At 37.4% G+C, this 15,569-nt stretch overlaps 1 protein-coding gene across 2 annotated transcripts in view; it reads right to left on the bottom strand.

Annotated features, from left to right (window-relative positions):
- Nucleotides 1-15,569, bottom strand: part of MBOAT2 (membrane bound O-acyltransferase domain containing 2) — a 93,235-nt gene that overhangs the window by 62,597 nt on the left and 15,069 nt on the right. Inside the window, exons 2-3 of one of the 2 annotated variants that reach the window (XM_031056423.1) lie at nucleotides 13,486-13,631; nucleotides 9,989-10,066 (exon numbers count right to left, since the gene is read on the bottom strand). In XM_031056423.1, the coding sequence (XP_030912283.1) occupies nucleotides 9,989-10,020 (32 nt within the window). In that variant the 5' untranslated portion in view covers nucleotides 10,021-10,066; nucleotides 13,486-13,631. Of the gene's footprint in view, nucleotides 1-9,988; nucleotides 10,067-13,485; nucleotides 13,739-15,569 lie in introns of those variants that run through there. The other variant, XM_031056422.1, reaches the window with a different exon arrangement.

Below are 15,569 nucleotides of genomic sequence, written 5' to 3'. Positions count from 1 at the left end.
GCTCTTTTCCATGGTGCCCAGTGACAGGAGTGTGCCCAGAGGCAATGCACAAACTCATACACAGAAGGAGCTCTCCGAACAAGCGAACAGGAGACACTGGCAGAAGTTCCACAGGCCACTGAGAACTCTCCCTCCTTAGAGATACTCAAAAGCCATCTGGACATACTTTTGGACAACTGGGTCTAGGTTGCCCTGCTTAAACAGGAAGGTGATCTCTGGGAGGTTCCTTCCAATTTCTACCGATCTCAAATTCCACAAAGACTGATACACATCAGAAAACCAGGACTTGCTCCCATGTGAGTCAATCCCAGAAACCCAAGCTCAGAACTTTGGCATTAGAAAAGAAGATGTTGACAGAGCAGACTAAGCAACCAGTTGCTGCAGGGGAAGGATCACTGCTGAGCCTTCAACAAGAACTGGCTGGCTGAACTGAGGCTACCATCCACTTTCTCCCTCTGTCTCCTGAGATCTCCTGGCATTTAAAGCATCCACCAACCAGCACCCATTTGGCAGGAGTCCTATTCTGGAATCCCTCAGGCTCTCAGAGATAGGGTATTCTGAACTTCTCTGGCAAAAGGAACCAATATTTCCATTTGCAGAAGATTCCCGTTAACAGAGAATCCTTAACTGAGTACACTGATAGTTCAAGGACTCTCTGCTGAAGTTACCCCATGACAATGTCTGATTAATCAAGTATAAGAGAACAGGTCAGGACAACCATAAATACACAAAGTCTGTCACTCAGGTACCAGTTATTCTGTTTGGGTTGTTTGGTCTCCTCTTCACCACTTCATCTTTTCTCAACTACATAATGAACCACAGTTTGCATGAGTTACTTGTTAACCACAACCTACTACAGTTCTTAAGACACAGAGGCAGACAGGAAAATAGCAAGAATTTTCACAGCCAAGGAGAGGAAAGGAAAGTGACCTAAAACAGGCTGCTCAGACATCTGCTCGGTGACTTGATCAAATGCCATTTTAAACATATGTTATCACTGTTCATGCCCTGTGGCATGAAAACTCAGGCAGTGCATCCAGAACAAACTGGACAGTGTCACAGCACTCCTATGTGTTTGCAGAAGATAGAGAGAAAGCACAATTAAGAAACAGAAGCTATTTTCTGATTGATCACATATTTTCACTCTGAGTATGAGAAACTAAGGAAAGAAAATTCAATATGTGATTATGGAACACTGGAGGAATACACTATGGACAAATAATGGCTTCATTTCACAATGAACACAAGCACACCAGGATAGTCATCACCATCCTGATGATGTACTTCAAACAAATGCCTCTCAGTGCTGACCTGAAAAGTATGATTATTCAATATAATTCTTCTAAACTATGTTCTTACATCAGTTGACACCTACAGCAAAAGATTTAAAAGATTAAGAATTATTTTATTTCTTCATTGATTCTGCTCATAAACATGAAGTGGTGATGTTCATAAGGAACTGATGTATTAGCAAACACTGTTATTGCTTCTACAATTGCCCCTTTTACCAATTTCAGAAAGCATCACTTACCTGATTTCATTATTATTAACTGCTACAATCTATGGGATTTTCTACTTCCAGCAAAAGGATTTCTTCTACCATAAGAACTGGACAGGGACTGCACCTGACCTTTGTGTGTTTGAGTTTATGGTGTACCTTGTATTTCAATTCTCATATGTAAGAGGATGATGTATAAGAGCAGAAATCATTTAATATTCCTGAGTTCACTGCACTTCTGCGCTGCAAAGGGAATACTTTTTCAGGATCTTTGAAAAATGCACTGAGTAGTTATATGAGTAGCAAAACATAGCTGGCACAACAAACCAAACATTCTGCTTCTAGATGTCTTATGCTCCTTTATTTAGCCCCTTCTTCTATTTATACAGATTGTGTCACATATACTAATTGCTCAAACAAGTATGGAAAAAACACCAGAGAAACTAACCAGCCTCCAAAGCCACATACTTTACATCAAACCAACATCAGAATAAAGCTTTACTTTAACACTTTTCAGAAGCTGCCCATGAATCAAGTTTTGTTCTCACATCTGAAAGCTCAGCTTTTTCAGTGTGAAGATATCCTATCTGGACATGGATGTTGACACTTCAGACATTTATATAAAACACAGCAAAAGCTGTGTTTTATATAAATTCTGCTCTCCAGCAGCTAGGATTGATGAAGCCATTGGCTTCTGACTGCAGCTCTGATACAAGCTTGGACTAAGGCACTCACTCTGTTCTGGAAAGGTACCTCAGATACAGTAATAGAATATACCACATCATGGTCACACAGACCAAATTTTAATTTTGTTATCACATAAAACTTACTCTGGGGACAACGCTAAAGTAATCACAATCACACTGCTTACATGGATTCCTGAAGCAAACCTACTGCAGTCAGGACAACTAAGAACAAACATCACCAAGACTATAGGTTTATATGAATGTTCTCTCCCTGTAGAAGAATGTACCCCCAGCATGTACCAGTCAGCTTTTCACAGCACCATGGTCATTGAGATAAAGAAATCCAGAGGAGCCCAGACTCTAGTTTCATTACAACTGAAGACAAGTGGATACCACTGTTCAATGAGATCTCCTTCCATCTTGTAGAGAAAAAAAAAGGATGGCTCTATAGGTTTTTCCTTTGTTATAACACATTTACCAAGTTTTAGCTGACATCTGTACACCTTATGTAGGGGAAATGGTAAAGTCTTACTCTTTAATCTCACTGTATGCCTACCATCTCATTTACACCTCACAAGATATCCTTAAAGCATTCAAGAGATTAATATTATTTGAAGACAAAAAGCTTTTGACAGAAACAGTAACACCTACCACTAAAACCAGCACTCAGTATCAAAGCCAGAAGACAGTGATTAGGCACACAGATGATGACACAGCAAATATTAAACGCAGTATCACAAGTGGACACTACAGTGGAGGGAAGCAAAAGAGGAAACCTCAACGAGCTGAAAAGCCTTAAAGAGCTTTCAGGAGACAGGATTTTAAACAGACACTCCTAGAGAGAACAGTATACCACGAAAAAGAAAGCTACCCAGGTGACTTCTTGTTTAAAATGGTGCATTACTTGTATGCATTGTGCATTTCCACGTGGTATGATCTATTAATAAAACAGATTATTCACTCTAAGTAATCATACACCAAATTACCCAGAGCTTCCTTTTGCAAGCCTACTGACTTCACAGTTCCTGTTGTGCCTGTGATGAGTAATGACTGCAAGAACAGCTTAGCACTTGGCTATACTAAGTATTTTTTATTTCAGTATTATCCAGTTTTGAAGATTAACTCCATGCTACATTGTCTAAGGTACTTGCATCTTCTTAGCAGATGTAAACACACAACAAACCTGTTAAAGTATCACATACCTAAAATTTCCCAGAAAATAGAACACCAAAAGTTCAAATTTAAGATAGGTACTGTAAATTCTACAGTAAATTTAAACCATACTGTGATTTCTATCTTTTATTTACCCATTTCTCTTCCAACATAATTCAATGTAACTTTTAAATAGAAAGTTTGAAATTTACTGTTCTAAAGCACTAAGCTTCTCAATTAAAAATTATGCCAACCAATGCATAAGGAAATTGCTTTCAGGAGGGCTACATGCAAGAAATCAAATTTGTCCATAATGATGGGAGTACAAGTAAATCAACTGCATATCTTCTCCTAGCACCACAGAATATGGTGAGTTGAAAGGGATCCACAAGGATCACAGAGTCTCACTCCTGGCCCTGCACAGCAGCATCCCCAGGAGTCACACCCTGTGCCCAAGAGCATTGTCCAAATGCTTCTTCAGCTCTGTCAGGCTGGTGCTGTGACCACTTCCCTGGGGAGTGTGTTTCAGTGCCCAACCACCCTCTGGGGGAAAAACCTTTTCCTAATATTCAGTCTAAACCTCCCTGACACAATTTCAGGCCATTCTCTCAGCTCCTATCACTGGTCCAGTACCTCCATAGATACCAGACCAGTTGCTTTTCCAATACAAAAAATACTGGTCACCACAGAGAAGAGATTGGCATCTCCTCCTCTCACAAGGAAATTGTAACTGCAGTGAGGTTCCCCCTCAGTCTCCCCTTCTCCAGGCTGAACAGACCAAGTGAGCTCAGCCTCTCCTCAAGATCCTTCACCATCTTTGTCAAGAAGAAAAGGAGAGATTTCTTGGTTGAAAACTGGAAGAACATTTGTCTTCGAACACAACTGAAAAGTTAATTCAAAGTAAAACAAACTTGCAGTGTCAAATACTCCTCTGACATGACTTCATTACTCAGCCAGGCTTCCACCTGTTTCTACTGATTAAAGACATAAGACTTCTGTACTTTTTCTTGACATAGTCTTTGTTTCATGTGTTTTGCCCTCACCCCTATTTTTATTATTAATGCTTCCTCTTACAAAAAAGGATAGACTGACATGCTACTACTCGTTGCCTAACATGGTCTCCTCCTATAAAATTAACTGTCTCAAGTACAGCTAGTTTATTTCACTTTAAGTTGAAATGAGCCTGATCAATTTAAGTTAATAATACCAAATCTGGACAATTGTTGGGTATGGGAAAATTCAAGCATAAAAAGCTTTTGTGCAAGTTCAGATCAGATGGGAAAAATAAGCTGCATGAAGTCACCTCAAATGAATTTTAAGCTATAATCAACATTGAAGCAAGACACCAAAAGGAAATGGCTAGCATGCTTATGACAACTGGAACTATTGAGGATCATGTCAGTACTAAGGAAGACTTGGGTTTCACAGAGCAACCTGCTCTAGCTGATCCTGCTTTGAGCAGGCAGGGTGGGAGTCAGAAACACTTCCCTTCACAGCTATTCTATGATTCTGTGATCTTATCTTTAACTTCCAGTAAAGACATTTGATCTGCAAAACTGATCAGCTTTAAAAGCTATATGAAACTTAATCTCTTTAATTGAGGCACTGGATTTTAAAATTAAGATGTTTGTATTTCTTAAATATCAATGCTTTCTATTTACATCCACCCTCCTTTATAGGAAAAAAAAAAACAACAAACCACAAACAGAATTTTTATGGTTTGCAGTGCATTGGTATCAAGGGTCATGATTTTTTAGCTCCAACTCAGACACTTCATACACCATCACCTGCAGTTCTGCAGGCAAAACTGACTTACCTAACTTACAGCCAGCAGTTTCATTAAGAACAATGAAATTATTGTTTGCTGAGCTTGTCATAATTAGTCAAGTGAAATTTGTCTCAAATGCAAGAAATTTCACCAAAGAATAAAAAACCATGGATAATTATGCTCTTAGAGAAGAAAATTTACTGTAATATATGGTACCCTTGCACATAATCTCTTTATGCCAAACACCACTGTCTCAATTCAGTCAATGCCATGCAACCAGAATTTTTAATCAACTCTTATTAGTAGCTGTCTTTGCCAGGAGCTGAAGAAGAATATAGCTTTCACTGAACTCTTCTAAGTACAATTTATTCTGCCACTTCATTTTGTAGGGAGCCTGATTTATTTGACATCAATAGTTTGTTGAGGTAATAAACCATGCAGCAATGATACCATGACTCAGAGCTCATTTGCTAACAGTCAAGTTGCTTGGCAGCATGACAGGCAGAGTAATGTGCCTTGAAGAAGTATCTGTATAGATGCCACAGAGATTACCAAACAAATACAGAGCCCCAAAACACAACTTTTTCAACTCTGCTTTGATTGACTGATTGTGCTCAGCTTCACTTTGAGCACAAAGATTAAAAAAAAAAAATCTATATGCAAGCCAAAAAGCTACTCCATCCCAACAGATTTCTAACACACCCAGGCAATTTTACACTACAGCTCCCTTCCAAGACAGGGCTCTCCTCCACATGCTTACAAAAGCACACAGTGTAAGGGAGCCCTCCTTAAGGCAAACATCAATACTCAATGAGGCATAGGTACTTCCTACAACAGAAGTAAAAGGGTTTTTTTAATCTGAGTTTGCAAGAGGGATAAGAGGTTTTATATGTCAATGGCACTATTTAAAAACCCCGTTCTTTTGAGAACTCTGCTCTTTTGAGTAACATCCACAATAAAGCATAAAATTAAGTAAAACTTTAAAAAGGAGGTGGGGATTTAAGACAAAGACTGGTTTACACTCCTCTCTGGAAATACAAAGCATATAATCAGATTTTTTTCCTGGTTGTATTAAGGCAGCATATGTCTTTTTTGTACCAAGCCAACTGAGAAGGCTACGATACTAAATATGCCCATGCATTATCTTCTTCAGCCTCTCTACTTAAGTACCAACATTTACAAATCTGCAGACACTAGATGATTCCTATCCTTCCTCCCTATACCTCTATAGGGACACAAACACACCCGCCCCAAAGTGTATTTAATCTCTATTTAAAAGTACAGCAAAAAGTGATAGGCACTACAGGTAAGGAAATAGTAGTTCTCTTTTCACTCCATTCCCATCATTACAAAATACATGCTCATTAAAGGCCTTTTCATTTAAACATTCTAATTTTAGGAAGAATAATATATCAAGTTAATTTTCAACTTATACATTCATTGTTTGAAGCCATGCATTGAGTTCTATACAATGGAGTGTTACAGGAAGTTACCAGAGTGGATGAACTTGTAATAGCTACTTAGAGCAAATACTTTTAGAAGAAATTCACAAGGATGACACGGAAATTCCTTCACAGCTGTTAACTTCAACAAGTGCTTATTTTTCCAAGTAATTGAAGATAGACAATTTACAATCCATTTACATGGTTATTTTTGTTATCATCAAATCTCCAACACACAGAAAATCACTGCCCTGTGCTAGTCAGTGTTTCCATCCACAGTCTTCAGAGTACAAGTCTAATTTTTAGGTAAGCATCAGAAAAATCATGACATTCAGCATCATTAAACACCTGACTGACAAATTAGGTGCCACAATTAACATGCCAAGGGAATTAGTTTACTCAGATGATCAAGACTTATTTGGCTGTAATCTGAGATTTTAAGATATAAGAATCAAATCTTCACCATATCTCCCATTGTCAACCCCACAGCAGAGAGTGAAGGCAAAGGGGAGCCTCCCCCTCAGTTCTGGCTCTAGCCTGGAGTGTAAGGGAACTTACTGAAGACTAACATTCCAAAATTCCAAGGAAGGTAGCACCAGGAAGCACCTCCACAGATACCAGACCAGTTACAACCAAAGTTTGTTTACTCAAATTCAAACATCTCTTTACATAAGCATGTTCAAACAGCTGACATACATGTGTCGTCGGTTGGACACAAGGTTTTCGGGGTGAAGGAAGAGACGAGATGGGCTCCATGATCAGAAGGCTTGATTTATTATGTTATGATATATATATATATATTATACTATACTAAAAAGAAAAAGAAAGGGAGAGTTTCCAGAAGCTGCTAGCTACCTAAGAATAGAATAGAAAGAATGATCAACAAACCTTGCTCTCTCGGACTGTGTCTGAGAGAGCTCAGTTCTGGATTGGCTATTATTTCCAAACCATAAAAGAAATGTCTGTGACATACATGGGCACAGGAACCGTGCAAAGAACTGTATGTCCATCAAAACAAACAGAATAGCAGACATAACAGCTACATGAAAGATTGCTTTGGAGAATACAAAAATTTATCAAAAACCTCTCCAGGCTTCAGAGGGTAAGGAAGCCTGTATAAGCAGTGCACAGCAACTGAACTGATAGCATTTTAAAAAATTTATTTGTCTCTTACTTGTTTAAGCAATTTTTAGAGAGGCTGAAGATCCTGAGGATCTATGTTAGCAGGTAGGGAAAACAGCAAGGAAAGGAATAATGTTTTTCCTATCCATACACTCATGAAATCTGCAGAACAGCCAGCACGGCAGGGAAAAGATGGAAACTTAGGTCAGGGAAAAAATTTAGATAATAGACAAATATTATTTCGGCAATACACAAGTACTTCCAATACAAAATCCACTTGAATCCATATTTACATCACATATAGGTATTTGAAGTTCAACTCCAAGGTTAAGATGCTCATTGAACAATGCAGGTAACATCTAAATAGGACTGCCAGCCAATGGGTCCCTCTACCATACAAAAAGTAAGTTCCAAACCTGGGGCTATGCAGGTATATACCAGCACTATAATTAGTTGTACACATATCCCCACTAAAACACTGACATTTTCCAGTCCTGAGGCCAGCTGGTACCAGCTGCACTCTGCTGTACAGTACTTAACCTTCCATCTCCCCTGGGCACCATGAGACACATTCATAGCCTGAAGACAAACACTTAGGTGGGGAAGGAACCAATTCACATTGGTTTCTATTCAGACTGCCAAACAGAAAGCTGTAAGTGGCATTTTCCTGACAGAAAATTAAGTGTACCTGGTGCATTCTTTAGGTACAGGCATCATCACTTCTGGGATACTCCAGCAGTAGAAGGACCAAACCTTGTTTAGTCTTACTTGTATCACATACTAAAAGTGGCTCCTGGAGCTTGCCATACAGCATCCACACATTGTCCACAGTTTAAAGTAACTAATGACTCTTACATTTTTTTTCTTCCACTGAAATAAGAGCTTTTTAGTTTTATCCAATGGCAGACTAATTCATATGGTGACAAAGCAATATAAGCTCTGTAATCAAATCTAGGTTCCCCTCCTAGCTGCGCAGTAACAGCTGTGTATAACACAGCCAACAGCGAGCAGATCAGGCCATGCAGTGAAACCAGCTGCTATGAATTAGGAGGATCAGGAATTAGTGCTCCCTTGCCACAGAGCAGGAAATCTGCCTACCTGTCTCACGCTATTAGGAATGTAAACCACTGCTGGATTTCCATTTTTGAGAAACCTACATACCTTGTTATGGTAAAGGCCAAAGTGCTCCTGACTGGCACCTCCCTTTGCTGCATTTAACCACATTAATCATTTATTTTAGAATATTAAGTAACATAAGTTCAAGCTTACATTGTTGAATGTCTAAAGAAATTTACATGAACAAGTTACTTTACAACAACCAGTAATCAAAGAAGCTGTTTGTCTATAAACCAGCTATCCAACCAAATGAAGTTCTCTCACATCCACAGTAGTTTGAATACATGAGGCCTTGAAGAAAATCCTGAACATAAGAGCCTAATATGGGATATTTTAAAAGACAATAAAACTACACTCACTATCACAGTACAATTCAGCAGAGTATTCTAACAGGAAGGATCGTGAACTAAGGCTGCCCTGGCTTTGTGCTTTCTGTGTAAAGCAATTTTCCTCTTTGTTTTTTCTACCAGCATTTTTCTCACAGGCTCACATACTTCAGGAACCTATTCAAGCAAGGATTTGCTATTTTACTAAACATTTATGCAGGAATTAACAGTGGGAACCTAATTTGTTTCTGATCTCTAGGCTACTGGAATAGTAAAACATATGCATACAGTAATAAATGTCTTCCCTGCTTTTAACAATGACTGAAAAAGAGAAACAAGTGTTTTTCTATATGGATTCAGATACTCAAGCAAGATATAATCAGGCATTCAAATGTCAAATAATTCTGTATGTGTTTTATAAATGTATTCTTAACCTAAGACAGCATTCATACTGATATCAAAAAAGAAAGAAAGGAATTATAAGCACTTAGTTCCTAAGAAAATTTCTCACACAATTTTTTTTCTGTTCAGACATCTTCCATCTACTAGCATTGGCTGTTTTCAAATTACATTTGTCATCTGTCAACACCAAGAAATACTTAAGATTAAGCAATGATGAAAAAAGAAGAATATGTAAACACAAAGTAATACTCAGTGGAGTATTATATTAATGAGCTTTACATATTTCAAAAGGCTGGCAAAAATTCCCAAATAAGCCATCTTCTCACCTGAAAATAAAACCATGGTTAGAGAATTCAAATACTGAAATGTTATGATACAACTAGAATTATCGTATATATGCACAATTATAAAAAAGCCCCTCAATAGTAGCATTCTTGTAAAGGCAAAGTAAAATAAATTTTAGAATGGAAACTTACTTGTGCATATTTTCCACTCCTATTATGATCATGATATAGTAGGAAATTCCACTTTGTATAACAAAATGTAAGGCATACCTAGGGGGGAAAAAAAAAGTAGCATTCTCATAGCATTCTCTTCAATGGCAGTCAACTGCATGCACTTATTGTGAAATTAAAGAGGTTCAAAGTTTAAAGCCACCCCTGCTCCCAAAGAAAAAAACCCTTTTATTCTATTTAGGTTTTCTGTTACTCTTCCTTCTGCTGAGAACTTCTGCCTTTAGCATAGCATACAGAGAAGTAATGAACAAAAACTAGACACCTAGCTAGAATGTTCCAGCTCAATCAAGAATAGTGCAAATGTTGATAATTCTTAAAATACAAAGAATATGTCTTATAATACTTCCATTTGGCATTATTTCCTGAGTAAATAACTGTAAACAACATGAAAGTTTTGTGGTTTCATTTCCATATTCATCTTTCTACCCATTTACAGCAATAGATATTTCAGATAAGGCCAACAATTTCTTAGTATCCACAATATTGTAAGATTTCTCACTCAACAGAAATGGTGACTGTGTCCAGCCAGTCTCTTTGTCCCAGGCTGTCAGCAACTTTTAAAGGGATGGTGGTGACGGTCACAAAAAAACACACAAAAAAAGCCCTACACACCAACAAGCTACAAATTTATTTCACAAAGGTGCTCTAAGTTCCTCTTGCTTGTTTTCCACAGCTTACCATCACAGCTATCCAACAGCACTGCTTTGGGAGTTTGCTTTGGCCTTTGAAGGAGTTATACTTCAGTAAGCTGAAGAGCACTGCCATCAAAGCAGGGTCAGTGAATGGGAAAAGAGCTGATCTTCAGTAACTTGGTTTTTTTTCATTCTGGTACCTTAAGTGCCTCAGTACCACAGGTACATAGGTTCAAGTGACACAACTCATCTAATTTGGGATTTTTTTTCCCCCCATGAAAAGCAGCCTAAAAAGCAGCAATCATTTTGCTACAGTGATGCTGTTTTCTTTCAGCTTATCACCAACAATTTCCTAATTCCACTCCTCCTCTACTCACAAGGAAATGACTTCAAAGATTTTCAACAAGAAAACCATTTTTATCCAACTAAGATTCTTCATCCTATACATGAGGAACTGAGGCAAAACTTGGATGCAAGGTTATTCATTTGGACATGAATTAACCTTAAAAAATCTTGACTTTTTGTAGAAGAACCCATCTGTACATGCTCCCATGCTTCACTTCTAGTTAGTCTCATTTAGGATAGGACTACCTAAAATTCAAGTGTGCATTTTAAAATAGAAATTGTGAATTTAAAATGCATTTACTTCCTTTTCTTATCTGCCAAGTATCAGCAATATTGTATAGCAAAGACAGGCATTAGTGAAAAGACAAAAAATTAAGAGGTTTGTTCTTTTACCGAGAAAAGAGACTAAGATATCAAAGCCTAAAAGAGTGTGGACTGACATGGAGTACCACCCCATGATTAGTCACTGAAAGCATTTCTCTTTCTGAGCTGTTAACAATAGCAATACGTTCTTTGATTCAAACATTCAAAGGGATATATTGAGATACCACAGAGAATAGTGATTTTGAACTACATGGAAATTCTTTTATGCTATTTGCTATTATGCCAAGAGAATTATTGCTTCTCTTCCTTTCCTCTACCAACATCACAAGCATTACAAAAGTGACTGAAAATTAACACATTTGAAGATAACATAACTACTACTAAACACTCTTAAAAGGGTGCAGATCACAAACTACTTCCCACATTTAAATTTGCATGATCTACAAGTTGCTACATTTGTTATACAGTGTTACTAGTAAAACAGTAACAATTTCCTTCTTGTTATATATCTTTATAAGTCATGTTATAGCAGAACAAACCAAGAGTCACTGAAGATGTTATCAGGGGCTTGTAACCTGTATGCATACTTGATTTCTTGGAAAGGGGGAACCAAAAAAAACCAAAACCCTCGAAAAACCTGCTTGTATAACATGTACTTAACCAAAAGGAAAAAGCATTGGCAGAAGTACCAACTTTTAAAGAATGTGTATTTTCAACATCTCAAATTATATTCTTTTCATCATTTTAAAATAGTTTTTAGCTCCATAACTGCAAAATAGAAATTAATCTCTTAGAAACAAAACATCTCTTTTTTTTCCAGGGCATATTCCACTGAGAATCTTCCACAAGTTTTTATTTATGCCTGTTGGGTTGTTTCTTTCCAAAATCTCCCATATTCAAAATTCATATATGAATATATTAGCAGCCCTTTCTAATTACAAGTTACAATTAATGATTTCTGCTTCTAAAGCAATGGAAACAATGTGCTTCTAAGCTTACACAGCTCGAAAAAATCCTCACATAGTACCTCCTATCTCCCATATCCTCCTCTTTTTCTGTGGTGTTAAGACTGGAAGTCTGAGATCAGATCATTCTCCCAAAGCAGAATACCATGGCCAAATAGTTAAGAAATGGATTGGCATAGTAGAGTTTTATATAAAAGTAAATCATGCATGTAAATCCAAAGAATAAAGGTTACTGATTTCCTTTCCCAAAATTTAAAAACAAGATATATCAATTAATGTTGGGAAATCTCTGCAACATGCCTACATAGAGGCCAACACACTCTGCATGTGCAGAGACAGATGCAGGCACACCCCGTGTGCAGCTTCCCACCTGCACAACAGCTTGATTAATTCCCCCTAGCTCACTAATGCTCTATAATAGTCAGCATAAATAAGTCTTTTATACACTTGAAGCTAAGTAAGCACCTTGTTTACAATGCAATAAAATGAAACTGGCACTCAAACCATCTTGGGAAGATGCGAGCCATTTAGTAAGCTATTTTTTAGAAATAGAAAAAGAAATTCACCAAACTAAATGAGTACCCTTTTCTAACTTTACTAACATTCTGTCCTGCTACACTGTGAAAAGATCAAGATATGCAAACAGCAGTCACACAAAATACCTGTTTGAAAAACAATCACATCTTCCCTCCAAATCATTAAAGAAAAAAAGAAACCATGAAACAGTCTGAAGTCAAAGCCAGTCTTTTCCAGGTGTTTTATACTACTAGGAGTGTCACTAGATATGCTTTACAGTTCCAGCAACTCTTCCTTAAAATGTCACATTATATTCAACATTCAGAAAAAGACCCTGAGTTATCTCATGTCATGAGTATTTATAGGGAATTACCCTAGTCACCACATCTGTGCTGTGCCTCAAGAAAACACTTCTCCAGCAAGTTTACAGAAAAAAAAGCTGTAGAAGTTAAACAAACTGCACCTGCTTCATCTTCCCAAAACCACAGGCAGCCAGTATGGTAGTTACCAGCTTACAGATGACCTTTCAAAATTTGTGGACCTCATCAGAATATTTAAGCTGATTTCTGTACATTTGCAGCAGCTAAAAACCCCACAGAATTAGGCAATATGGTTCTTCGTAACACAGAAATAAAAATTGACAAGTTCCTGAAAAATGAATTTAAGTGTAACTTACCATCCAAAACAAAAAAGTGCAAGATAAAGGCCCAAGAGTGTTGCAACAACATGTCTTATAAATGGGCTAGTTTTGCTTGAATGAAGGTATGTTCGAAACCAAACAGCCGCAAGCAAGGCAAACAGTTGGCACACTACAAAGTTGACCTGCATAAAAAAAAGAAAAGAAATAAGAACTCACACAAGGGTGTATTAAAAATTAACAGCAATATCTACACATTTTCAGCAATTTGCAGAACCTGTAGCTTTACCATGGCTTTTACCACAGCATGTCTAAGAGCTTCTCCCATGAGTCCCTCCCAGGCCAAAGCACAAACCAGTGCTCTCCCAAGCAGCTCAGAGGAAAAGATGCATCGAACATGAACTAATATGTACTTAAATCAAGAAAAGAAAATGACATCTTTTGCTGTAGATTTTCTAAATACCAAATCATTATCAACCATTAAATCACCTCTACTCTCCCAGTAATGTGAAAATCTGAGCTGTAGTTTTATTTGGTTTTTTAAGTGAGTAGGACTTGAAGCTACATATTGGCTCCAAAAATCACTGACAGATCACTTCAGTAGCCTGTGCAGAAGCAGGGCTCAATGAAGTGCATTTCAGTGCTATGCAATCAGATAAACAGCTTAGTTGCACACTGCATTTTCTTCTTGTACATTCAAGTAGGATAGTTTCAGAAATTCTTCCTCCCTTCAGGCCATTTATTCTTGAAGATAGAAAATTTCTTGTATATTAAATATTTAAAGACATTAGGGCACTGAAAGAAAAAGCAGAATCGAATAAAACTGAATCAGTGAGTAAAAAGAATTTTTCTGACTGTGGCCTGAAAGAAATGTAACAGTAAGGGCACAATAAAGAAAGAAATGCCTCAAATACAGCAACCACTACCAAAAGTAGATTAAGCTACAAAAAGCTGGATAAATTACTTTATTTAGAAAGTAACATTTCTCACTTCATAGATTTTATTTTTTACTCACATAGAAAGCTGCCTAACAATTTTCCATGTCTAATAGTGGCATCCCAAGTCATCACAAGCAACAGCTTGGGAACCACCGTTTTAGGTCCTAAGCACTTCAATAAAAGAAACTTGTACATCCTGCCTGCTTCACTGGTTCTCTACACAACAGTGTTTTAGACTGTTTGATGGCTCTTAGCTGAACACATACTTAATCTTAACACCACAGGGTAGGTACAATGACAATACTATTTTGATGTTCCTGACAGCAAGTCTAATATTGATGTTTGCAGCAACACAGTGCACACTTGCAGTACCATAATTCACCTTGTCCATTCCTTAATCATTTTTCAACCAAGTTTCAAGCCATAATAGGTAAGGGTCAGAGTATGCAAACATGGTCATTTTTAAAGTAGCAATTAAAACAGCAACTACAGAACTCTCTTGTAACAACTGAACCACTCCAAAACATGTAACACCAAGTTAAAGCATTAAGTGCTAGCAGGGAAAGACTCAAAAGGCAGGGCTATGCTTTTTAATAGGCACAATTCCCTAAATTAACCTGTTCTTTAAACTGTCACGTACACTCTTCCATCCATTCTCTTACTACCACATTTCTATTATGCTTTTAACAGTATTTGAAAAATCCTAAATAAATGAGGAGAATTTCTTCCAGGGCATAACTTGACCTGTTTTCTCTCCTTTATAAGCAATGATGCAAATGAAACAGAGCGAGGTTTATTACTTAAGATGATTCTATGGATTTAGTGGAAAAGTTTCATACAAAACAGTCAAGTGAACCACTAAAAGGGAAACAAACTGATAATGTTTGAGAAAAGAGGGCAAGAAAGAAAAATGAAATAAAAAAATTATTAATTTAGTACCAACATTTGTATGAATATTTGTTACAGAAATTATGCCATGTAACCCACAGAGCATGTTTCTGACCCAAAGAACTCACACCCTAGACAGACTAGAAGGGGAAGGGGAAGGAGAAGGTTGCACATTCACAGATACATAGTGAAGCTGAGGTAAAGAGACAGAGGGAAGAAATGAGCATGAATACCTGTCCTGAAATGGACGCACTCGCATTGCTGGTTTTACTGAATGCCCAGACATTAGTGCTTCGA

This window comes from Geospiza fortis, unplaced genomic scaffold (assembly GCF_000277835.1).
Source record: "Geospiza fortis unplaced genomic scaffold, GeoFor_1.0 scaffold81, whole genome shotgun sequence".
Classification (NCBI taxonomy): Eukaryota; Metazoa; Chordata; class Aves; order Passeriformes; family Thraupidae; genus Geospiza; species Geospiza fortis.
This window is presented reverse-complemented; position numbering and strand designations above follow the sequence as displayed.